This window comes from Scaptodrosophila lebanonensis, unplaced genomic scaffold, assembly GCF_003285725.1.
Source record: "Scaptodrosophila lebanonensis strain 11010-0011.00,11010-0021.00 unplaced genomic scaffold, SlebRS2 tig00000001-arrow-pilon, whole genome shotgun sequence".
In the NCBI taxonomy this organism is placed as follows: domain Eukaryota; kingdom Metazoa; phylum Arthropoda; class Insecta; order Diptera; family Drosophilidae; genus Scaptodrosophila; species Scaptodrosophila lebanonensis.
This window is the reverse complement of record NW_022060529.1, coordinates 8,395,924-8,420,513: the sequence shown is the minus strand read 5'-3', so window position 1 is coordinate 8,420,513 and position 24,590 is coordinate 8,395,924. Positions and strand designations below refer to the sequence as shown.

The window sequence follows — 24,590 nt, the reverse complement described above, 5'->3', positions numbered from 1 at the left end:
ATAATTTTAATATCCGAAATATATTGTAGAAAAGAGGCGTTATTCTATTACAAATAATGTGATATAATTGCGTTTCAAAATAAATAATTTACTGCACAATTAATTAGAAAGAATTTTTATTTTATATAACTTTTAAACACGACATTTAAGTTCTTCGATGGTCGAATTTTGTATTTATTGTAAGTAGTATGCTCTGTGTATCTGATAATAATTTATTGTTTTCGGATTATAGATATGCATGTAGTATATAAGTTCAACATTTAGGTAATCGTTTAGGATAATTGAAGAAAAAGACTTATCTTAGCTATTAATTAAATGTATATATTGTATATATCTTGTGTTTTCTTGCTTTGCTCATTCTTTTGCCTTAATTTGAAAGGTTGGTTTTAAGCCGAAGGAAAGGTCTCATCACACATCATAAGTATTTTCGTCTGCTTCTTTTTGATTCAATTTAGGTTTGATTTATCTCTCTCCGTTCCTCTCTCTCTCTCTCTCTCTATGTAGGACTTTATGAATTTCCGGCAAAATGGCACTAAATCATCAAACGTATCCAAATCAAACGCAACTCTGAGTAATCCTCCACACGTAAATATATGAAACAAAATAAGTAAGTCCCAGCCTGTTTAAAGGCCGTTACTCTCGAAACGATGGCTGATCAGTCGTTCCCCTTGCCCTCGGTGGACGTAGTTGAATTAAGTACAACAACAACACTCCGATTCATCGATTGTACGGGTTTTTAATATTTTTGCAGTTTGGCTAATACTTTTTACTCGACTCATTTCCAGCTCTGCTGATACGTAGCTGCGGAAAGTTCACGGATGTCTTTTATGTTTATTGTAATCGTATGTATTACCATTTTGTAGACCTTTTCGTATGGAATTTCCATGTGTTTAGCTAAAATAAACTTATAAATAAAAAAACAGCGCATCACACTTGACTCCCCCACACCGCTGTCGATGCAGTTTACGAAGCTGTTTTCTGCGGTGTGGACTTAGACCTGGTTAATGGGCGCATATCGGTGCACCTTTGGCTGTTTCTGCTCCTTGATCGCGGGCTTCACAATATCTTCGCTGAGTTTCTGATACACGAATGGATTCTTTGGCGCCAACAGTGCCATACGATAACGCTCTCCGCGCCTGCGCAGAATCATTGTCACCACTTTGACGATGGCCAACAAAATTACAACCACACAGGTGACAAGAAGAATGATTGGGATCATAAAACTATAGCCATTATAGTATATGTGGCCACGCTCAATGATAATTTCTTCCTCATCGCTGTTCAAATCATCGTTGTCGAGGCCCAGTTTGTCTGATAAATTGATAGGAAAATGCCAATGTTATGTGCCTCGCTAGCAATCATAGTAACATATGTGATACTTACTCAGCAAGAACTTGTCTCGTGTCTCCTTGGATAGTTCGACTTCCTCAACTTTAAGGCCGTGGTTTGTGACCTTGAAGTGGCCCCGTGTCTTAATGTGGACTTTAGTGTTTTCTTTAACTTCATCGTCATTTCCGTTGTTGTCTTCATCGTCATCATCATCGTCATCATCATCATCAGCATCATCATCGACATCATCGTCCGTGTCATATTCACTTCCATTATCATCCTCCTTATCCTCACCACCATTATTCTGGTCCTCCTCAGCGCTACCACTCAAAGCGTCATCTTTGTCTGTTTTAGCATTCGTTGTGCCCTTCATTATTTTATCCATGTTCCTCTGCTTATTCTTGTTCTGTGCACTGGCATCCATGATGCTAAACAGTTTCCGTTCGTCTTCCTCGACCTTTTTATCGGCCTCCTCAATGCGTTTCTCCAGCTTTTCGTCTTTGTGGAGCATCTCGTTATGTTTGCACACATCACGAGCTAATTGTGCCCAGCTGGCTTGAGTTTCGATTTCAACCAGCGTTACATCATCCTGCAAATTGGCCAGCGCTGGCACCTTCCTTGGCATTATCTGAGTGTGCAGTGAAGCATAGCTGATAAAGTCTTGGAAATCATCATTGCACTTGAGTGGATTGTGGGTGATGTCGAGGGAGCGAAGGTTCTTAAAGCTCTTAATGTCGGCAGGCGAAATCTTTCGGATTAGATTTCCGGATGCGTTAAAGCTTCGCAGGGTTTCAAAGAACTTGTAGTCGGTACCAAACTGTTTATCGGACAGCAGCGAAACGAGCTCGCAGTCGTTCATGTCCAAAGAGCGCAGCTGATGTAGGGGCATGAAGAGACGTACGGACAATTTATTGATGGGATTTCCGGCCAAGTTTAGTTTGGTAATCTCATTATTTTCCATAAAGATAAGCTCATCCAGCTTAGAGATGAGATTATTGCTCAGGTCCAAATCGATCAACTTGGTCAGGCTAGCAAAGATGTCCCGGGGTAGACTGTTGATGTTATTCCAGGCCAGCTTTAGGGTAGTCAGGTGTGGCATTGTGGAAAAGGTCTTGTGACCAAGAGCACCAATGGCACAGTTTGATATGTCCAAGAAATAAACGGTGAAATAACCGTTGTAGCTGATAAAACCATCTGTGGGCAGTTGGCTTAGTCTTGGGTTATCATTCATGCGGATGACGTCGAGCTCTGAGTTTTTGAAGAACAGCATACTTGACAGCTGGTCCAAGTCGTTGATGGACAAATCAATGTGCCGCAAGCTCTTCAGCGATAGAAAAGAGTCTGGTTGAATTTTCTTTATACCGTTGCCCTTAAGGTTAAGGTTGGTCAGGCCGGTCATTTTGTCGAACATGCTATGATGCACTTGCGTAATAGAATTGAAGCTCAGATCCAATTGCTGCAGATCGCTGCCGGCGATTTTAAGGTCGCCAGTAAAAGAGTTATATTTGAGGTGAAGTATGGCTAGAGCGGTGCGGTTGAAAATATTTTCAGGAAGTTCCTTCAGTGAGTTATAGGACAAATCCAGTTCCTCAATGGTTTCTACGGAATCGAAGACATTCTTAGGTATCTTCATAAGGCCGTTTTGGGCCAGGTTGATGTACACGATGTTTGAGAGATGTGAGAAGGCGTTCGGATTAAGTTCCATTAGGTTGTTTCGAGAGAAGTCAAGTTCCTCAACACTAGAAGACTGGGAAGAAGCATTGCTTAAGCAAAAATGGTTAAAATATCTTAGTACTTCGATAATACCTTCAGCAAATAGTGGACGGTGGACATGATGCTTAAATCGTTGCCAGATATAGTGAGCATACGCAGTTTTTTGTTCTGATCAAAGGTATCTGGGCTGATGATTGCTAGACCCGCATTTGTCAAGTTAACAGCATAGAGGTCCTCCAAGCCGTGGAATGCTTCAGGATGCATGTACTCTATGGTGCAATTGGCAATCTTGATAGATACGACCTTTTTAAGACCCAGTTGGTGGAAGAACTTCGGACCCATCAATATGGGATATTTGGGACCCACATTGGTGACGACCAAGTCCGAGATATCCGAACCGAACTTCTGAGTGCCTGGATCTAGTCTGAAAAGGTTAACAATGAAGTGCTGCTTTTTGTTGCCAGATATTTAAGATCTTACCTGCTGCAGGTGGCAACCAAGTAGCTGTTGACATTACGCGAACAGACGCAGTATCTCGCGCATGGCACGTTCTCGCTGAACACTACCTCCTCCTGTAAAATAAAGTACAAATTTAGCGCAAAAAGTGATTTTTTATTTTATATGTGCATATATACGTCGGCAATGTTGTCGGACTCGTCATCTTCGTCGGAACTATTTTCATCCTCATCATAGTCGTCGTAATTCGAATCATTGTCAATTGCATTCTCCTTGTTCTCTACAGCTTTGCCATTCTTTGCCTGTGAAAATGTTAGCCAATTATAAATAATAAAAAGTTTATTGATTCGAACTTTTTAATGGTAAAATCGTAATATTTGTATACCTTCGGTTTCGATGAACTCTCCTCCTCGGTAGTGTGTAGTTTGGGCGTCACATTTTTGGTTTTGCTGTTCTTCGAACGCACACTAGTCGACTCCACCTCCTCGTTGTCGTAGTTTTCGTATTCATCGTCGTCGTCATCGTACTCATAGTCACCATACTCGTAGTTACCTTCGCTGCTATTGTTCTTACTGCTTTTTACGCTCTCTGTCTTTAGATGATCGTCCAGTTTAGATCCCTCATCTTTAGGGATTTCCTCACTGACCGGAACCTCTGTTGTTGATGGTTTCGGCTTGCCAGCGATCTTTGTTATTGATTCCACTTGCTCTTGCTTGATCTTGGGCATGGAAATTGTATCTGCCTCGCCAGAATCTAGCTCATTATCCAAAATATCATCGTGTACGAGGTGAATAGCTGCATTTGGCTTCGGTGTGCTGGAGTAGGTGGTCTGCAGTAATATCGGACAGAGGACCAGCAGCAACACCAGTTTCGACTGGCGACCCATCTTTAGGAATGGCAAACTGCAATAAAGTAACCAGAAATTAGATTTTCAATCATATACCTGAGCTTATCTAATCAAAGAATTGAAACTTATGAGAGGGCTTTATACAAACTAAAAACATTAATTTTAAAATCGTCTTCTCACCCTTTTTTCATGTAAACAATGATGCGTAAATAATTTATATGAACACACTTTTTATAGGCTTTGGCATTACAAAGTTCGAAATGTGCGCAGTATTATGAAAGCAATGAATCGAATGCGCATTGTTCTGATAGAAAAATGATTCTTATTATGGGCGTTGTGTTGTTGTGTTTTTTTATGGGTTTAATATGTATTTTAAAAATGTAGATAAAAGTCAATATAGGTATCGCTCATGTTACTTTTGTAAGCTATAGCTTTATAAAACTCAACTGTAAAACCTTTTGATCTAAACTTCGCTTCTGTACAAAAAACATTTAGTGGAAAAGTACCCGGAGCTTGGACATTTCATTTGGATATTTCAATATATATATCCAAATTTCCAAGCAAACTGACAAAAAGGCTTACGAAACTATTCATAATGTTTCCACGAAAAAAACAATTTTATGCAACTTATCTTATCATAGCAACAACAAACAGAATAATGCTGATAACGAGAGAAACGTTTATTGAATCAGCGATAGCAGACCTAGGTATTCATGTTGAAGCCATACCTCTACATACATACATATTTATCTGCGCCATAAAGGTATGTATCTGCTGAATTCAGGGTCCGACACTCATACTACGTGTAGAAAATATAAGAAAAAAGAATCCAAGCTATGATATCATTCAACTGACGTGCATCGATCACGGGCGCGCTCCCTCCCGGGCTTATGGCCATTTTTCAAAACCAGTAGCTTCAACAGAAACACGGCAACAGTACGAGTATCTTTATTGTTGGCACGCACAATTAGCAGTTGGCTAAATGAAGGGGTTTGTGTTGCCACTAATTCCATCGGCATACACATTCACATATGAACCAAAAATTAGTGTCCGGTTTCCTGTGCTGTTGGGCTTTTTCGATGCGCATTGCAATTCATTTATAGTATTTAACTTTAATGTTTTCAGATACTAATCTACGAGTATATGGGTGTTTGCTTATCGGCTTTGGGACTTTTTTCAAATGAATGGCCCGCAAGCTTCGCTGTTCAGCAGGAATGCATGAGGCTAGGGCTATTTTCAAACTGTTAGTCAGCAAAAAGATGTGTGTCGAAAAACATTTCAAATGAATTCCATGCATGTGTGGTGAAAACAGTTTTCCATTTTCGATGACTCCAAAAATTCACTTCCCACTTTGTTGAACCGATTTTTCAAATGATTTATACGAAATGCATGCAAATGCAAGTAAGAGTTTCAAAATTAAATCTGCTTGTCAATTTACATTTGTAAGCAGCCGCTCCAACCTCAGCTGGGCCCGAGCCAAGATGCAGGTGGACATATTTGTGTATACGGACGGACACATCAGAAAACATAATGCGTCGGCAGAACCACTCCCGCCGCCGCTCGAGCTGTATTGCCGAGACTGCGTTTCTCGTTCCATCCAATTAAATATGAAAAATATGCGTGCCCATAAACGCAAGGAAATGCGTGAGATGTGATTTTTGTTGACTACGACACAGAGGCGCTTGGAACTTTGTCTGATGCCCGCATTTTTGTTATTTAAGCGACCATAACGGCACTTGCTTTGAGGCCCTCAAAGCGCAATTATGAACACCACAAGCGCATTAGAGGCGTTAAGGCGTTTTAAGCGCAATTGCCGACCAAACTATTAATGCATTTGAGATGCGAACATGTCGATCTATAGTATTCACAATGATTTATGAATTAATGAACTATCACATAATTGGCTTAGAAAAAAGTTCAGATTGATTATTATATCGTGTATACAAGGGTATCCAATTCAAAATGCATAGTAAATATGCCATAGACATTAGGAGGTATGTTGAGATTGAATCGGTAGAATGTCGTATGTTCGTCCGTCCGTATGAACACCATGCATAGTCTAATTTCGTATATAGCTGGCATAGTTGCTGTTGATTAGGTTTTATGATGCCCGATTTTACTATAAAACGAAAACGTCCTTATTATTATTAGCTCATTCAAAAAAGTGTTTTATTACTGAGGCTTGGACGGTAGATATGTCTAAATATGCTTCATGTATATGGTTTTGAGTTTTTGAAATTGAAGACTCCAAATAACTAGCTCCAGACGAAACCTGACCCATAAAGCTGCGCTCGTGCTTGACAATCTTAAAAACGGAGCAGAGTAATGTATACATACTTTTCGTGTGTATATGTTTATTTGCATATAAACAAGACGATATGAATTCTAAGGGACTTGCTTACGTTTGCATAATTTTTATGCCAAGATAAATAAAGGAAACGCCGTGTCAGCTGTAAACGAAATGCTTAAAGGGCAAGCTTGGACGGCTTGGAATGCTTATAGCCTGCATTTATGAGTATATATAACTACTACTACTATGAATATGAAGTACATACATATGTATGTCGCCTCAATTAGACATATGTATACACATTCTCCCACATACGCATATGCATTTGCTATCCATGGAATCGCTTTAATCCAACCTAACCGCTCTTTGTCTGCAGCAATATGCGTGGGCGTTAAGTCCAAAGATATGCAACAACTGATTGGTAACGACTTTCAATACCGTAAAGCTGACTGCACAAACAACACTCATACTCGTATAGGCACCTACATACATACTCGTACATACACATATATTTATGTGGAGAGTGGATATAGCGGACTCTTTGCACCGAAACAAGCTATTACCATTTGAATGGTAAAAAAAAAAACTGCACTTTGGCCCGACTGCAAACGGGTTTAGGTTTTCAGGTCTACCCATATGTCTACTTACGTATCGGAGAGTCACGACGACTCTGTTGAACTTTATGCAGCATTTTCGCCAGACTTAAGCTCTACTTAGTTCACTTAGATATGCCCAGCCAGCTAACACCGCAGATACTAAAGTGGATTCCTATTGCCATTGTAGCTGTTGCGCTGGGCTACTCAGGCCTAGAAAATAAACCAGTACTGGCCATACTTGTACCTGTATGTAAATTAGTTTGAAGTCGGAAATCATGAGTCAGCCAATTCATCACTGCTCTTCACGACCAGGGCCGATGCTTTACTAAATATCTCCAGCTTTTACAATCACACTTGCCATATAAAATGAAACAAACAATGAAAATAAACCCTTGCTAATAATAGTAAAATGCAAATTTTTAAACAAATTATTTCAGAGACAATCACAGTTCGGTTTTTCGTCGCACTTCATATTTGAAAAATTCAAAATTAGATCCAAATCCAAAAAAGGAGAAGAATGCATAGTTACCTATGCATGTAGTAACGAAAAAAGCCCTGCAACTCACCAAATCATTTATTATTGGTCACACAATCGGCACAGCTAAGAAACCACCTTTATTGTCACTTCACTTAGCTTGTGTTTTCGTCACTACATGTGGATGAGTTTTGTGCACACTTGGATTGAAAAAATTCAGCAGTATAACATTATCGGTAAAGCCAAGGCGTGTAAAAATGTATATTTATAAAATAGCTCCAGGTTTAATGACCTCAAGTTAATATGTAAAACGTAATTATGAAATTATGGAATGTCCGTAAGTAAAAAAAGAAGCCATTTACTTATGTAAGCTAGAAAACGTCCACATGATCGACAACCCCCTTCCCCGTGTTACTCGAATGGTAGAGGCATATTTGTGAGGCCGTTAAAATGAGGTTTGTAATGAAATACGGGTCGAGTTATAAGAAATAGGATCATAAATAATGTTCGTGGTTATGTATAAATTGAAATTCTATGCAGCTTTATTCGATTACTGACATCTGTTGGGGCTCCCATAAGGCGCAAGCATGGTTCCAAAAGTTAAAGAATGCGCAGACGTGTGTGGGATAAGGCGTGTCAAGTTACCATGTTGGCCAGCAACAACAACAACAAAAGCAATAGTGATATTTCGGTGGTAACAACATGCTGGCGGCATGTCCATAGAAAGTTATCAAAATAGTTTGATAGAGTAGAGGCTTAATGATTGAAACAGAAAGCAGCGTACGACGCCTGCTTTAAATGATTTATTGCAGTTGATTTTTTAGGACTGGGAGAAAGGTTTATGAAGAAATGCGATCAATGCTAAAGCCATGTGATCTGCACATGCAAGGCAAGATCATTCCGGCGACCGGCTAATGACCGTTAAATGGAAAAAGGCAACGGCGACAGCAGCAGTTCAGGTAGTTTTGCCTTGACTCTGGCTTAAGATTTTGAAAACAATACTTAAACACGCTCACAGGCACACCGATATATGTAGACACACAAATATAAATGCAGACAGACAGACAGACAGTGTGTAGGCGACAGCACGTTAGACTACAAATTGAGTCTCGATTGAATAGTTGACGCGTCGTTTAAAATAGCCTCAATGGCTCTCAATTGTTATTGTTGTTGTTGTTGCAAACAGGAAATTCACAATCCAGGCTTCAAAACATGTGTATGTGTGTGTGGGTAGGTAGGTAGTCATCCGAAATGAAAAACTGTCCCGCACATCAAGTATCGTCTGTCGCAACGTTCCGGAAGGGATTCCGCAATCGCGCAACGGCTCTTCAAGTTCATTAGAGCAAGACCAAATGTTGTGGAATTTTCAGTCTCGCTTTGTCATTTGATTTGACATTTTTCAAGGCTTTACCAAATCAGGTTTTTGCGCACCTACATTATACATACGTATAACTTAATTTTCTCCTCTTTATTGACATCATTAGCAACTGTGAGCTGTATTTCATGTTATATTTTTCACAACATGTTTTCGACCGCATGAACATTTTTTATATTTGCCAGCCTATTAGTAGTTATTTCGATAGAAGTTATCTAACACGACCACTTGATAAGTCGAAAATATCTGGGAAGGGTCAGGAAACGAGCGAGCATTCGGGTTGCCTTGCTTTATCACACCATTAAAGTGCACCTTTGCGATCAGGTTTTAGTTTGGCCACATATTTAATTGCCCCACAACTGTGCAATTATTTCAGCAACATTAATTTTGGGTTAATAAAAAATGCATATACTTGTAGAGGAAGAAAAGAAGGGAAGAATTGCTTAAGGCACATAAAATGAGCAAAGAGTGAGCGAGCAGCCAAGGAGGGGAAACTTTTCAGCGGATGTGGCAAAACGGCTCGAAAAGATGGCCAGACAGACTGGTTTATTTTTTTCTTTTAGTTGAAAATTGCGACTTCAAGCGACACTGACCGCAGAAGCCAAATCCACATCGAGCAGCTGCTCACGTCACAGCACATGACAGCCGCACACACACATGACTCTGTTAGAGTTTCGAAAATTCTTGGTAAAATAATTTAGTTTACAAATGCGAAAAAGCAAAAAGCGTAAAATAAAATGAACATTTGTTTGTCGCTTTTTGTTGTCAAAAGTCATAAAGCGGCGTTCGTGTAAGTATGTTTGTTTGCTTATGTCCGTCTTCGACTTATGCTACGTAACATGCCCTGAAAACTACTTGAAAGGGTATCTCAAGCTAAAAGTATTGCTCAAGCATTACTGGTAATATCGTGCATTGCGCTTTTGCCTCCTATTTAAACAATCTATATATTTTATAGATTATATATATCAATAATCTAGTAGCTATCAATAATACATAGATTGTGTAATTATTTCATTAATTTTGAGGCGATATGACGTAACTTATTGCGGCAGAGTCGAAGAGCAGCTCCATATTTTAAAAAGCCTTTTATCAATATCCGTCGGCAGTAATCAAGATGCACTTTTTCTTCCCTCCTCAGTTAAAGATTAATTTACAGTTATGCACGACAGGAATATGACACCTATATTATTTCAGCGATAGTTGAATGGAATTACTTCCACATTTTTAGCATTTTCTTTTATTTAATCTGGAATGATATGCTTGCTCTACAAAAACCAACATCATTTACAAACATTAATCGTGATCTATTTACGGCTAGATACATACATATCTGTCAATAACAATAAAACAGCTTCTTTAATGCAGATCATTTAGAAAACTATCAGAAATATCTCCAAACTTTATTATTTGCAAGTTTATAATAATATCTGATATTGGAGCTATAACTGCGAAATGATTTTGGACTCCTCCGATCATTTTCTCAATTCCCGATTTGAAGTTTATAGGGGAGAGAAAAATTTAGTATTTACCACTAAGACTTTTTTTTATTTAAGCTATACTTTCCCGCTTTCAATGTACGACTATTTTATGACATATGTACTATATGTCAACGCTCGCTGACTGTGCCTTTTGAAGCAACTACACATAAAAAATATATTTGCTTTTAACCTTTTGGAGCTCACCAGACGTTTGTCGTGATTGACACCGTTGACACTTTGAAAAGAAAAAATGCCACAAAAAGTGTTGTGCAAACTAATTCGAAAGCCTCTACTGGCCATATCGGTACATTGTATGCAACAGCTTTTGAGTTTGTGTTTTTTTAAAGCATTCATCGGTGGCGACAAAAGCGAACAAAACAAAACAATTTCAAGCAATCCCGGGGCTTTGCTTATCGTTGAGTGATCCCGCTCTGGGGTATCTGGACTTAAGGTTCAAATTGTGCTGCTGATGAAGCACTTTTCTGTTATCTGACCAAGATAGGGAGGGCTCAGGGCAGGTGTCCCGCGTTTAATCAAAAAGCTGACAAATACAAGTGCTATATATGCAAATATTTATTGCAGGGGTTTTGGGAAATTTGTTTACCACAAATTGAGAAATTTAAATACAAAATTTATCTTCGCTTCCTTGCTCGACGTCTTATAAGGTCAGAAACAGTTTATTGCGTTGACGTGATCGCAATAATATTTAATAAGTGCTCTCACACACACACACACACACAACCATACATCTAAATAAGAATAAACCCGATATTTTGCTTTGTTCGAAAAAAAGAAATCAACGACAAAACGATTGCTTACAGGAAGTCCGACATAAATTAAAGCATTAAGCTGCGAGGGCCGCTTGTAAGTTGAGGCCAGCTTCTTGTTGCAGTTACTGTTGTTGTTGCTTTTGTTTCCTTTGGGTCAGCACTTGCACTAGCGTTCGACTTTATTCAATTAATGCCGACAAAGCAAGTCCATCGAGCGAACAGCGCAAAATGTCGCACTTCTGCCAAGCCATGCAAATGAAAAATGCATTTCATTGTTTATTTGCTCGCCAGAAACCTGAATTGTTCACACCACGGTGCCAGAGTCTCGAACTAAGCGGTGCAAATAAGTGATAACGAGGCAAAAAAGCTCAAGTGCTTCATAGTCGCACCCATGATCCCATGCTTAGTTGAAACTGCCATTGTAAGGCGACTTTGGGAAAAAATAAAATAAAATATTGTACAACAAAGGCGTACTAGGCGGCTGTCAGCACGTACTTTTTATCGAAGCGAACATTTTTCATTAAGTTGTCAATCATATACATTATTTATTAGCAACGCTATTTCCAAAGTGCACCTCCAAAATCACACGCCTTGTCTACAGTTATCTATGCATTCAATTGGGGACATTATCGCCGCTCTGCGACTGCCATTTTCCTGAATCGTCTAATTTTTTATAGATATTTGAAAGCCGCATTTGAAGCTATAATGTGTGGTCATTCGTAGACTAATCGATCAATTGAACTTTGTTGGAGCCGAAGAATGTTCCCATGCCTGTTTTATTTAATTATATTATTGCTCTACTAAAGCAGACAAATGAAAATACGAAAAATAGCAAAATATGCACTTCCATTGCTGTCCAACTTTTAGACTTGCGTCAAATTGCTCATTTTTTGCTCAAATAAGTCGATTTCTATTTGCATCTTTTCCAATAATTGTTATGCTTCGAAACATGTGTATTTCGATTGTTCAAACTTAACTCAAACAAAACAGATTAAATGTTCCCCCATCTCAACCGATTCATTTCATTGAGAAGTATAATATTGTCTTTTTAATTTGCATACGTATGCGCATGCGTGCAGTGATAGCCGTTGGCCAGTAACATATCAGACCAACACCTTGGCCACATTCTACAATCGTATCAATGTCGTGGCACGTAACTGGCCAGAGTGATGGCGAACGGGGAGCGGTACACGTAGCAGATTGCTGAGCATTGCTCGGCACGACATCGGCACACCTCTGACTCATTTGGACCACCATAATGCCAGCACTACAAATACAAAATGATGGCGATGCCAGTTTCGGGCTTTGACGTCACCGGCACTTTTAAATGTATTTTATTTGGTAGAGAGCTGCAAACAGACCTAAGAGCAGAGTCCAGCGGCAAGCCATTAAATTGCCCAACTGGTTGGCTCTGAGTTTAGGTACATGGGTATGTATGTATGTATGTATGTATGTATGTATGCTTGTCTGTGTTTGTCAAATCGGCTTACATGAAACTGAGTTAAAGCTTTTACGATGTCAAGTCAGCTAGCGCATGTTTTATTTGGACAGTTTTGAAACAACTTTATGACTTGGCATCTATAAAAAAAAGAGTAACAAAACATTCAATATTATCGACTACAGTATAGTTCGTAAAATGCTTTAAAATAGCGCCAATGCTTATTTTCAATTTATAAGTAATTGTAATTAAAAGAATAAAATAAAATGTAATTAAAAGAAATAAATGACTAAAATCATATCAAATCAAATACTTATTATCTCTCCGAAAATAATACAACTAGTAGATAAAAATGATTCAAAAAAGTTCCATCCGAATCTTTAGGGCACAAAAAAATGCTCGCTGTCCAGCTACATTTAACAATGGAAAGCAAAAGCGTGTATGGACTGTATTTGAATAGGTCTCGCTATTGAAGAAGAAAGACAGCCGGTGACATTTTTTCGAAATGCATTTTGTTACGCTTTGTTGTCTAATGGAATATTTTATGGCTAGAAAGTGAAAGTTGTAGTTTAGAACGGTTGCACTCGTAATTGCATTTCATTGCAATTGTCGTGCAACTGAGCTGCAAAGTCTAGTTTTGCATTTAATGCAGTTTCCGTGTAAATTTTTTCTGAGGCCACAATATGATTTGCTGAACGTGATCCGTTGGTCTGTATCTGTCGATATCTGTTGATCTCTTCCTCATCTACAAACAAAGGCCTGAAACTGCTATCAAGCGCACAGCTAATGAAGAGACAATGGAGCTCAAGATATGTACAGCTTGTATGCAAAAAATTAATGACTTGTGCTTGACACAGCCCTTGTAATACACAAGCCTGCGAAGTTGTTTCATATTCAGGGGTTTTGTGCATGTCAGGCTTGATTGATCAAAGTCTAGGTTAAGGTGGGCACCAACTAACCAAAGAACTGAAAGCGCGCACAATTGAGTATTTATTTGATAGAACGACCTCCTTTAGAGTGCGACTTTGAAAATTCACGCTCAATTAAGCATCAATAAAACAAAAGAAGCTGTCATCAGCCAGCAATAAATAATAACAAAGCCACTTAGAAAACAAACCGCCACTCACCCAAACACCAACATTAAGCGCACTTGCCGCTTTTTAGCCAACTGCAATACTTCAGCAGTATTTGGTTCGAAGTACTCTGCATTATTCATTTTTTTTATTGCTCCTATGACATCATGACTCTCCAAATATTTTATATTCATTAATTGTTTTTCTGTTTATACTTAGTTTGTTTATAAATTTGTCTGCTTTTGAAGCCAACACCAAACAATAAAGAATTACACATACCCTGCATGTGCTGAATTTTTTAAAGAACAAATATGAAAATTCCTTCCAATATTTACCTAGACCAAATAATTATTGTTTACTCGCTGTTGCTGATAATGTATAGTGTATTAACCCTTGATGAATCAAATAAAATATCGTACAATAATTTAAAAGTGTTTAGACTCTCTCAGCAAAGCCAGGTTAGTAATCATTCCCTCATTAGGTTAATGACTTTCTATTTATTTATTTAATCTGGCTTAATCTGTTTCCATACATTATATGTTGCAAAGTTTCGTGTAATTTTTAATAATAAGTTTTAATAATGATAATAGTCATAGAATGAAATGTTATAAAAAGCAGTTACTGGCTTGCTGTATCTCAATTGTTGCAATTTTTTTAATATACATAACTACAAAAAATCCAAAAATTCTCATATAGTACATCAAAATTAGGGCTTATATAATGTGTATAATACGAACGATAAAAATAATGTTTTTCAAGTACTACATTAATTTAAGGTAGATGCTTTCAATCCGGTATGGTCAGGCATTTAAATAATTTACACACAAATTTACCAATTTCCACAAGTACATAATGTGTAATGAATGCTCATTATATTAAATGTTATACGAATTCCACACAAAACAAAGTTTTTCAATTACAAAAAATTACTGTGCGATTTATTAATGTAATTCCCCCAAACATTCTAATTATTTTTAAATGTTTATTATGATTGATTGTTGACTTATCTCTTCAATTAAAAAATGTTGCAATTAATAAGATAGAAGCCGTTGTCTGAATAACGGAATTATTAATATATCATAGAAAATTTTTGTTTAAAGTAATTTTAAAAATTTGTTAAAATTGTGTTTTCCAACTCAAGCAAAGCTGCAGCGGAGAGACGAGATAGAGGGTACAGTTAATTCTCTAACTTCGGTATGGGTTAAGTGCCAAGTTTGTTTTCCTACACGTTTAAGAATTACGAGTTCTTTGAATGGCATCTAAACATTTGTTTTTTGCGTATTTTAATGGATTTTGTTGGGCTGCCAACCTCATAAAGCGCTATGTAAAAAGATGAGCTGTTGCGTTTATGTTTCTGCGAAGTCAGCTAGGTATGTGTTGACAATCTCGGAATAGGGTTCTTGATATTCGAACTAGAATGTGTGTACATATGTATGTATGTAGATAGGTAAGCGCAATTACGAACGTAATTATAAACCATGAAACCAGAGTAGAGGCGCAGCACATTGTGACCCCATTAGCCGATCGCACACGAGCACGAGTCAAAGTCGAAGTTATGGAACGCTTTTTGTATGCATGCGCGCCAACTTTTATCTCTCGGCCGGCTTACAGAAACTATCTCAGATAAGATAGTGCCGGTTAGGAGTACTGGCGTCAGTGCGACAGTCAGTGAGGTGGAGGTGGTCCATAATTTTTTGATAAAGCACTGCGTTTTTGAAATGTGATTGCATGCAGGTGCAGTCATATACTTGTATAGTAAATGTAATTGACCCCAAAAAATTGATTTTCGCCTTTAGGATCGACAAATCAATCATTAAGCAGAATATCCATGAAAACATAACTGATAATATATATTACACAACAATTTCAAGAAATCTCATTAGCTACTCTCAGACAGAATTAAGTGATGCATCTAATTATGTTTTTATATCCAGCGCCCCAACTGTTAAACTGTCTGATGGTATTTATGATTTTAGTTGTCAAGGTAATGACTGCTACAACAACGCTTATTTTAGCAGGAAAAAGGGGGTGGATACAGAGTATTAAAGAGTCGTACTGTCATGACTTAAAAATTAAGAATAGAGTATATTCTCTTTTTATTTGCTTGATTCCTCGCAGGCAATAAAAACTGAAGTAAGTGTGTATGACATAATCGCAGTTTAAAGTCAAACTGAAATGATTGTGATTATTATGAAATTTTCACTGATTATTGCCAGGCACTAAAGGGGTCTCTTAATAATATGTCGGTATGCAAATGTGTATGAACTTTTGAATAATTTCCATTTGAAAAGCGACGCAGACACACCTTTTAAATAATTTGTGGTAATGGAAAAAGCATGTCGCACCTAAAAAATGCCTCCTACATCTCTACATACATATATATTTACATACCAATGTATGTAGGTATGTACATATGTATGTATTCTGTATTCTTAACAAATACGTATAATTATTGCGCTTTTATCGTTTAGTTGCTTTATTCTAGGTTCAAATTTTCTAAATACGCCATCGTATTAATAAAAAATTTTTGTCGCGTACGCGAATACGAATAAAATATACTTACATATGCACATACATACATATCAGATGATGAAGAAGAAGAAAAGGCAAAAACATTATTGAAAACTGTTCAAAACTGGTTTTGAATTATTTATTTTCGTTTTCAACGTCTCATATTTAACAAATTAAAACAACTTTAGCACTGCGACGCATGCGCGCGTGTGTGAGAGTGTATGTAAGTATGTGTGTGTGTGTGTGTGTTTGTATTGTAGCCGTATGTTGAGTTTGTACGAAGGTGACTTCTTTTCAAGTAAATGCATTACCGGTTTTTCTTCTTCACCACCACATCCACCACCACGCCACCACTCGCCGCCCGCTTGTCACTTCGCAGTCGATCCGATCGCTACGTTGCCCACCACATTGAGCAGCGTTAAAGGCGAAGAGCAATGTAACTCAAACCAACACACAAACAGACATACCCAGTGCGGTGTAATCTTATCTACCTCTTTCTTGTTCTTCGCTCTTATTGCCGCTGTGTTGTGAAAACACATCGTGGCCGTAACTGTATGTACGAGTACTACAATGTCTGTCAAGCACAAGCTGCCCCGCACCTACCTGGAGGTGCTCTGAAATTTTTGCAAATGCATTTGCATTTGCACATTTGTGTGTGTGCGTGTGTGTGTGTGTGTGCCATTTTTGTAAGTTTAGTTTGACGTTTAGCGCAGAATTTGTTTATTTTTAAAATTTACTTTTAAGGCCAGGCTTAGTGGCAATTACGAAACAAGTAGACTGGATGCGCAACATTCAGAAAATTTATAGCAAAATACTATATACATATATCGCTAAATACATAATTGCGACTTAAGTTCAAAATATATCTATGTATATGTACTTATATAGTATATAAGTACACAGATACATACATACAAATATATATCTATTCGCTTACAAATACACACGCACTCGTGGAAAGCAGCTGCTACGAGGTTTACTGTGACATACCGTCAAATGTGTGTATGTGTGTGGATGTGTATGCTTTCGATATGCCACAGCGGGCCCAGAGGTAAGAAGGCAACGAAGCCACAGGTAAGCAAGCAACACGCAACCAACACACTTGCACATGCGCTTACCAATATTAAAAGGTGGCCAACAACCACGTGGGCGAGAACGAGTATACTATATAGGCACTCATTGGATCGCAGACATTTTCTCTCTTGCTCCCGCTTGTAGCCGATAGAGCACACACACATATATAACTCAAAATATATCCATCACAGTGTCGGTCACAGTGCATTCAATGTCTATATCGGGCCTCGAACTGGATATTAACTGCACTTGCCACTTATTTTGTTACAGTTTGCAATAATATTATTGCAGACGCTTCTTCTTTTAATTAAAATTACAATAAACTTACCTTGTGTGTTCGGCGGGTGCTTGTGGTATGCTCCTTAATTAAAGCAAAGTAATCCCAGTTTAGTTGTGCGCTAAAAAAAACACAAATTTTTAAGTAGTTTAAACAATAAGCTACTCCGCACTTGTGCAACTGCAATATAAATATTTGTTTTGCTTATTAACAGCCACTTTTAATTGCGATTTCCGTCTTTCTCACGTTGATTATAATTCGCAGTTTGGTTAAATGTCCAGCTTTCTTGGTTAGTAAACAAATCCAATTTTTATTTTACCGTTCTCGTATGCGTAATAAATCGCGACTCAACGGTTCAACACCTGTTGAAGTTGGAACTCGACTGATCGAATAATTTGAATTTGAAAAGTATCGAACCCATTGGCATCGCTGCACACTCCAAACAGCTGACGAGCAGTGCTAGAAAGCGTCAGTTCGCCATATAGAACTGTGCAACGACTAAATTCGAAATAACATGGCTGCCATAGTCACAGCGCACACAAAGCTAATTTAAAGTACTCGTACATACAAACTATTTATATGCATAGCCAAAAATATTCATATTAGATTATTTATTTATCAACTTTAAGAAAGCAAACGAATATATTAATTAAATTAAGCGACCTAAGTTTCGATCCGTTGAGGCAAGTAAAACAAAACAAAGTTTAGAAACCTAATGTTTAAATTTATAAAAAGTTGACCTGCAAAAATATGAACATAAACTAAACTCTTGTAATAAAAAGAGCTCTATATTTAGCGATGTTTCGGTAACGCTCATGTAGATTATTTATTTCAAAATAGCTTAACACACTTTTCGGGGTAACTCGGCACATTCAAATGGAAACCTACCACATGGTCAGAAAACCTTACCAAATGGTGGGATACTCAAATTTAGTTAATAACCAAACCATTGTTTTAAATAACAAATATTGTTTTTAGAACAACGATAACAGGTAAATTAAACCCAATTAAAATCCAGTAAAAGTATATAGATTTAAAACTTACAAGTATACGTCAATTTAGTAAAATAACTATTTTGTTATACTATGAAATGTTTAATTATAGAAAAACAGATAGAGCGGAAAATGAAGTAGTTTTGCCAATAGAAATAACTCCATGAAATAATATTAAGCAATCGACTATACTATATTTCTAAAAATTGTTCTTTCGAATTGTTTACTTAAATTCCTTTCTCAAGAGTGTTCAGCGTTATTACTTTTTTTGTGATCAGAAACACAATATATGCCTGATGTTATCAAGAAGGACCTGTTTAATGCAGGTATACTTGAAACACAATACACATCATACCTTCGTGTCCTTTTTTAAATTAGATGACAATCAAAATTCGCGTGCCATTTCAACAAAGTGTTGATGTTCTTTGTATGATGTGAGACACAACGAACTCTAGTTGCTGTCCTTTCATAACACATATTTTATACGACTTGCAGAGAACGAATAATTATATTTATGTGAAGTAGTGACAGAGCATGAATTTGGTCGACATGCAACAGGAATTTAAATTACTTAGAGACAATCAAAAACTTCATTTTAATCTTAGTAGTTTGTAAATGCTCTGAATATACTATACTTATGAAGAAAAAAAGTTGTCTTCATGGGCATCTGCGCAATTGGAGCACCTTCTGCCAATATTAAGCAATACAGTTCTGAATATAATGGCAGCGTTAATATGCCACTCATGCGATTGACTAAATGTTAAGCCATCGACGAGCAATAAATGAAAGTCTTGTTGCCAAAATTGGTAACTGGTCAATGCAATGCATCGAGAGATGTTGATGTCGGTGCTGCTGCTGCTGTCACACAGATGTCATTTGGTTTGTGAATTGACAAAACATGCGCCTGCGCAGTTTTCGCCTTTTTCGCCTTCACATGAATATTTTCTTGTGAAAAATCGCAGCATCAGCTTCAATGCGATGCCAGTTTTTGTGTGTGACGCATGGATAACATCAAAACAATATTAAACACACGAACAGTGCAATGAGGTTCGCAATGCCAACACCAAAACCGGCCAAATCATTTGACTTAACTTGGGCTCCGGCTGGCGAGCACGAACACCCATACCGGTACCGTTGCCGATACCCAATGCCAGGGCGCTGTCTCTGGCGGCTCTGGTGACGCTCGAAACAATTGTCAATTGATTTCTGCGTGCCCGTGGTTGCGTGGCAAACTATCAACCTTAATGCACTTTCCTTTGCCTGCCAATGCCAAGACGGTCTGCCTGTCTGTCTACCTGGACATGACTAATGAGCCTAAGAGTATTGGCCGCAATAGGCCCAGATACGCACACAGTTTCCAGCCAACCAAGCTCACTGACCTTGACCCAGACACTTGGCTATATACAAAACGGTACAATCAGGTTCATTTCAGTGCCACCATCATTCTTGCTTTACTAGCAAGAAATACACAGGCATTGCAATGTTAAAACGCATTCGCATTCTGACAAACCGGCCCCACCACGACACGATGGCCTTAGTTGCTCTTTACATGCAGCCGTTGTTGTATTCTTCAGAACATGACATTCGGCAGCTATGTACATAACGCCTTGGCTGGCCTGATTATGCTTAACGACTCGAGTTGTGCAATGTTTCTTGATTAGCGACCACCTGCAACAGTCCATTCAACAGGAAAAAGAAGTGCATGGACTCATGTACATGTACATGCCCGTTTAATCACGACTAGAGGTGTTTAGTGTACAATATTGGATTACCATCTTTGAATCCATTATTATTTTATCTTAATTCTTTTTGTTTCTTATTTTTACTATATATGCCACGTATGATTCGACCCAATAACAATACAAAGCTATTGTACCTTGTACCAACTTGTATCAAATATTTAATTCTAATTCTAATAAACATTGAAAACATTAAGAAATGTCTGGTAACGAAAACATCTTGGCACAAAGCATCCTTCACACACCAATAGATGAAAAGACTTCCGCCATCAACTTAGCCACGCTTATTGCCAAAAAACTGTTATACATTCACCAATAAGTATCCAATTGCCTTTAAAAAAAGTGGATTTAATTTCTGCGGCGTCGAATTGGACACATAACGTTTTCAAACGAGCATATCTTCCTCTGCAGCTGAAACAATTAAAACCCACTCGAAAATTCAATAGATTACACTCTAGACCAGGGTCTTTATTCCAGATCCTACACCTCTACTCTACTCCTCTGCCATCTGGCAAACACAAACACTAATTTAATCCATAGTTATAGTTACATACTCGCAGCTTGACATCTTTTAGTTTTTAAATTCAGTCTTTTTGACTGACCACTTCCTTATATTAGTTTATATCGAATAACTTGAAATTTTAAAATTATAATTATTATAGTCTGCCCAACAATATTTGTTAGTTGGAAAAACATTTAGGTGAAATAAGAGATGTAGATATAGCACTAATATTAATAGTCATCAATTTAGTTATTTATTTATTAATTCTTTTTTTTCAAACCAGACCAACCAATACTTTACATCAATTTATATCGAATAACTACTTTTCTCGTTGGTTGAGTAGAAGTAGAAGTATTTTATAGTAAGTTATTGATAGATATCTGGTATGTTTATTGTTTATGCTCTTCGAATAAATAATAATAATAATAATAAATGGCTTTTCATCTGATTGCAGCTGCATAATTTGAAGAACTACTTGTACTCCTCAAATTGATTTAACAAGCAGTTGCAAATACTTTTAATTTGTAATAATTGTTTTCTTATGCACAACTCCAGTATTTATGTGTTCCCAATCGTCAATTTCGATATACTCGTATTTATGCATTTAGATACATATGTAAATGGGACATTTGATCGTGCAGGTAGAGTCACCTTTACAAACACGTGCAACGAATCCATTCTGGGAATGGGCGCAGTTTACTGTTGCCCATTATGAAATTACAGTTGTCGTACGAGCTTATTAATTTAGGTACACATATATATATATGTAGGTACATATGTAGGTATGTATATACTTAATTTACATGGTCTCATAATTACATATCCAGTTGGTGGAAAAGCGAGTCGCTCTGACGCATACCACACATGAGTTCAAAAATATGCAGTCGCTATCCCGGTATAACTGTAATCGCAGCCAACAACTCTATTTGGGCCGCCGCCACCGAGCCCTAAATGGGAACCACGTTGGCTGTTGGGAGATCATAATTTCATATTGTAGTCATAGTTGGAGCCCAACAGTGAACATGCCTTTGTAGAACAGCACGTAGGAACAATTAAAGTTTTCACTTCAATTTTTTAATTCATTTTTGGTTTTTGGCTGGCAGAAGACATCGAAATAAATTACGCCTCTGAATGTTTATACTCGTATGCCTAGACTGTAGTGCCCAGCACCCAATGAGCCGTAACGGGTACGGCTGATGTTTATATTTGGAGTTTTGTTACTGGCACTGCACCCCCATATCTTGTCAATTGGGAAATACAGCGCGCATTTTCCAGTTAATTGTGAATTTCCGGTTCAATGCAACTCATTTGCCTAACTTGTGTAACTTTGATCGTAAATGAAGCCGTCCATCCTATTGTGGCACTGTGCTAGTCAGTCACCAAGCCAGTAGGTGGCAACCGTTGGCCATGGAGCTTTTAGCTGAAAGTGAAACTAAGGTAATACATATTCCAATTCAGCTTGGTACGCAAAATGCCTTCAAGCCGATCTTCTCTGCACTATATCACAAGTCTCTGAGCCTTCAAAGAATCCAAAGCCAACTCTGAAAAGGTTCTTCTATTGTACATACATAAAAAGTATTAAGAAAATAAGAAAATAAAAGAACATATAAAATATACATATATTCAATTTCAGATGTTGAGCGATAAATACTATAAGGTGCCTAATGCTAACAAGACCGTCCCATATATGCATAACACTGCCAGTTTGAGTAGCCAATTAACAAATTTAAATGTAATTACTTGAACTATCTTGCAATGGGATTTGAAAACTTTCCTATGAACAGCCATAAGTATTTATGTGTTGCATTCCAATTGGATGTTTGCGGAGCCGCGATTATTTCGACGGAAAAGATATGGTGTTGGCAACTGAATAAACATATACGAAATACATTTTAATCACTCTGTCGAAACTTGTCAACTAAAGGAATTACGGGTATTAGTATTTCATGCCTGCTGAGAATTGGTCATGTGCTCTAATAAATTAAATTAAGATAACGTTCCCTATTTGCTCGATTTTGCATGGGATTTGATGACGTTTTCCCAACTGTGGGTATACTACATTTTATATGTACACGGGTTATAAGCTTCGGCTGATTCTTTTGTTAAATTGTGTTCAAAACGTCAAAAGTGTTCCGTTGAATTTCTAATGAATTAGGCATATCGTGTTCAAAGTTGGCACTAAATCTCAAATAAACAAATCGAGTGAGCTGTATATTGAGAAGTAATCGAGCTAACAAGATTGCGGCTTTATTATTATTTTAGCAAACAAAGCGAGAAGCGAAGCGCAGCTATTGTACACCAGATCGGCTCAGCACTCGAATGCGTCTAAGTAAATATATTTCATTGTGTTTTATATTTGAGGTAAAATCGTTGGCAAAAAATATCATTATGTAATCAAAACAGCACTCAAATAAAAATTAAATCAAAGTCAATGTTTAATGTTCACTTGAAAGTAATACTTCAGCACTCTCTTTTATGTAAGAAAGTGATTTAAACTCTCGGTGCCTGCTCGAATCTCGAAAAATACTGCGGACACTGAGATATAGACGATGCAGTGATCTTTGAAAAAGCAGAAGGCCTCGGTGAGTCTGAAATAGATTTCACAGGCTATACTAGTTATATAATTAGATTTGAAGAGACCCCCAAGAGGGTTATCGAAAGGAGGATATAACCTTAGAAGCACAGCTCTGCCTACTACGTATTCATGTTTTTGGATAATAATGAAGCCGCAGGCCTCACAGCTGATCTAATCTCTGACGCAATAAAATACTCTTCAGACGTCAAGGTTAATCCAATTTGCAATTAAAATTTTTGGGTTTTCTGAATGAAACTCATTCGTTCGCTTTTGTTTTATCATTAGATTTTATTTTCGCCTACGAATGGACACTTCCGATATAATTGACGTAGACAAGAAATTGGGAGACCGGCAAAAAGAATTTCTTTTTTGGTGCAGATAAACAAGGTATCTACTTATAAGTTGTGTTTATATTACGCACACATACACACACACATTTAATGGAAATATGGGAATGTATTGAATATTTATGGGTGCGATTGTTTTATCTCAAGTTCTATAAATGTAGTCACAACTTTTTGTTTTTGTCTTCATTAAGCGTCAATGCGAAACGAGCTGTTGATGAGATAATTTAATTTTCGTCGACAAATCCAACCGAATTATAATTGTTTTAATTAAAGTCAACTCGAATGAGATTGGGGACTGCGGGATTGGGATTGCGATTGGTCAGCATATACTTATAGTAGAGGACCACCAAAAGATTGCTTACTACCAGCAGCTGGACTAACAGTGCCGAGCTTCGGCTATTGCCAATGTTTGGCACTCTAATTCATTCGTACATGCCCGTATTCTTGTGTACAAATATCACGCGGTGATATCATCGACTACATTTTTTCCTAGGTATTTTAGAGCAAATACAACATGTAGTACCAATGCGAAATGTGCGCGATAAGATAAATTCTACCGCAAATATTTACCATTGGCATTAACACAAGTTTCGCTCTGCAGCTGCCTGTGCCGGCTGGCTGGCAACGAATTATTTTGAAGATTGCCGAATAATATGGTGTACTGTACAGTCATACGTACATATATTGTTCTACAGCCACAATGGAATCAACACGCTTTGTTTTTGACCTGCGC

The 24,590-nt window shown here is 37.6% G+C and overlaps 1 protein-coding gene across 1 annotated transcript; it reads right to left on the bottom strand.

Annotated features, from left to right (window-relative positions):
- Window positions 1-99: 99 nt before the first annotated feature.
- On the bottom strand, window positions 100-18,079 carry LOC115634649. Its single transcript, XM_030532505.1, has 8 exons — window positions 18,022-18,079; window positions 17,754-17,823; window positions 3,884-4,400; window positions 3,678-3,800; window positions 3,523-3,614; window positions 3,136-3,466; window positions 1,384-3,076; window positions 100-1,311 (listed from the first exon to the last, which is right to left on the bottom strand). The coding sequence occupies exons 3-8, from the start codon at window positions 4,382-4,384 to the stop codon at window positions 992-994; spliced, it is 3,060 nt and encodes a 1,019-aa protein (XP_030388365.1). The 5' UTR covers window positions 4,385-4,400; window positions 17,754-17,823; window positions 18,022-18,079; the 3' UTR covers window positions 100-991.
- Window positions 18,080-24,590: the final 6,511 nt, after the last annotated feature.

What these genes read in the sequence shown, in the direction of transcription:
- LOC115634649 (XM_030532505.1), bottom strand. Translation starts at nt 4,384, where the DNA reads ATGGGTCGCCAGTCGAAACTGGTGTTGCTGCTGGTCCTCTGTCCGATA. An exon ending in AGAGTTCATCGAAACCGAAG is followed by an intron (nt 3,801 to 3,883) that starts GTATACAAATAT and finishes ACATTTTCACAG; the next exon opens with GCAAAGAATGGCAAAGCTGT. An exon ending in TTGGTTGCCACCTGCAGCAG is followed by an intron (nt 3,467 to 3,522) that starts GTAAGATCTTAA and finishes TAACCTTTTCAG; the next exon opens with ACTAGATCCAGGCACTCAGA.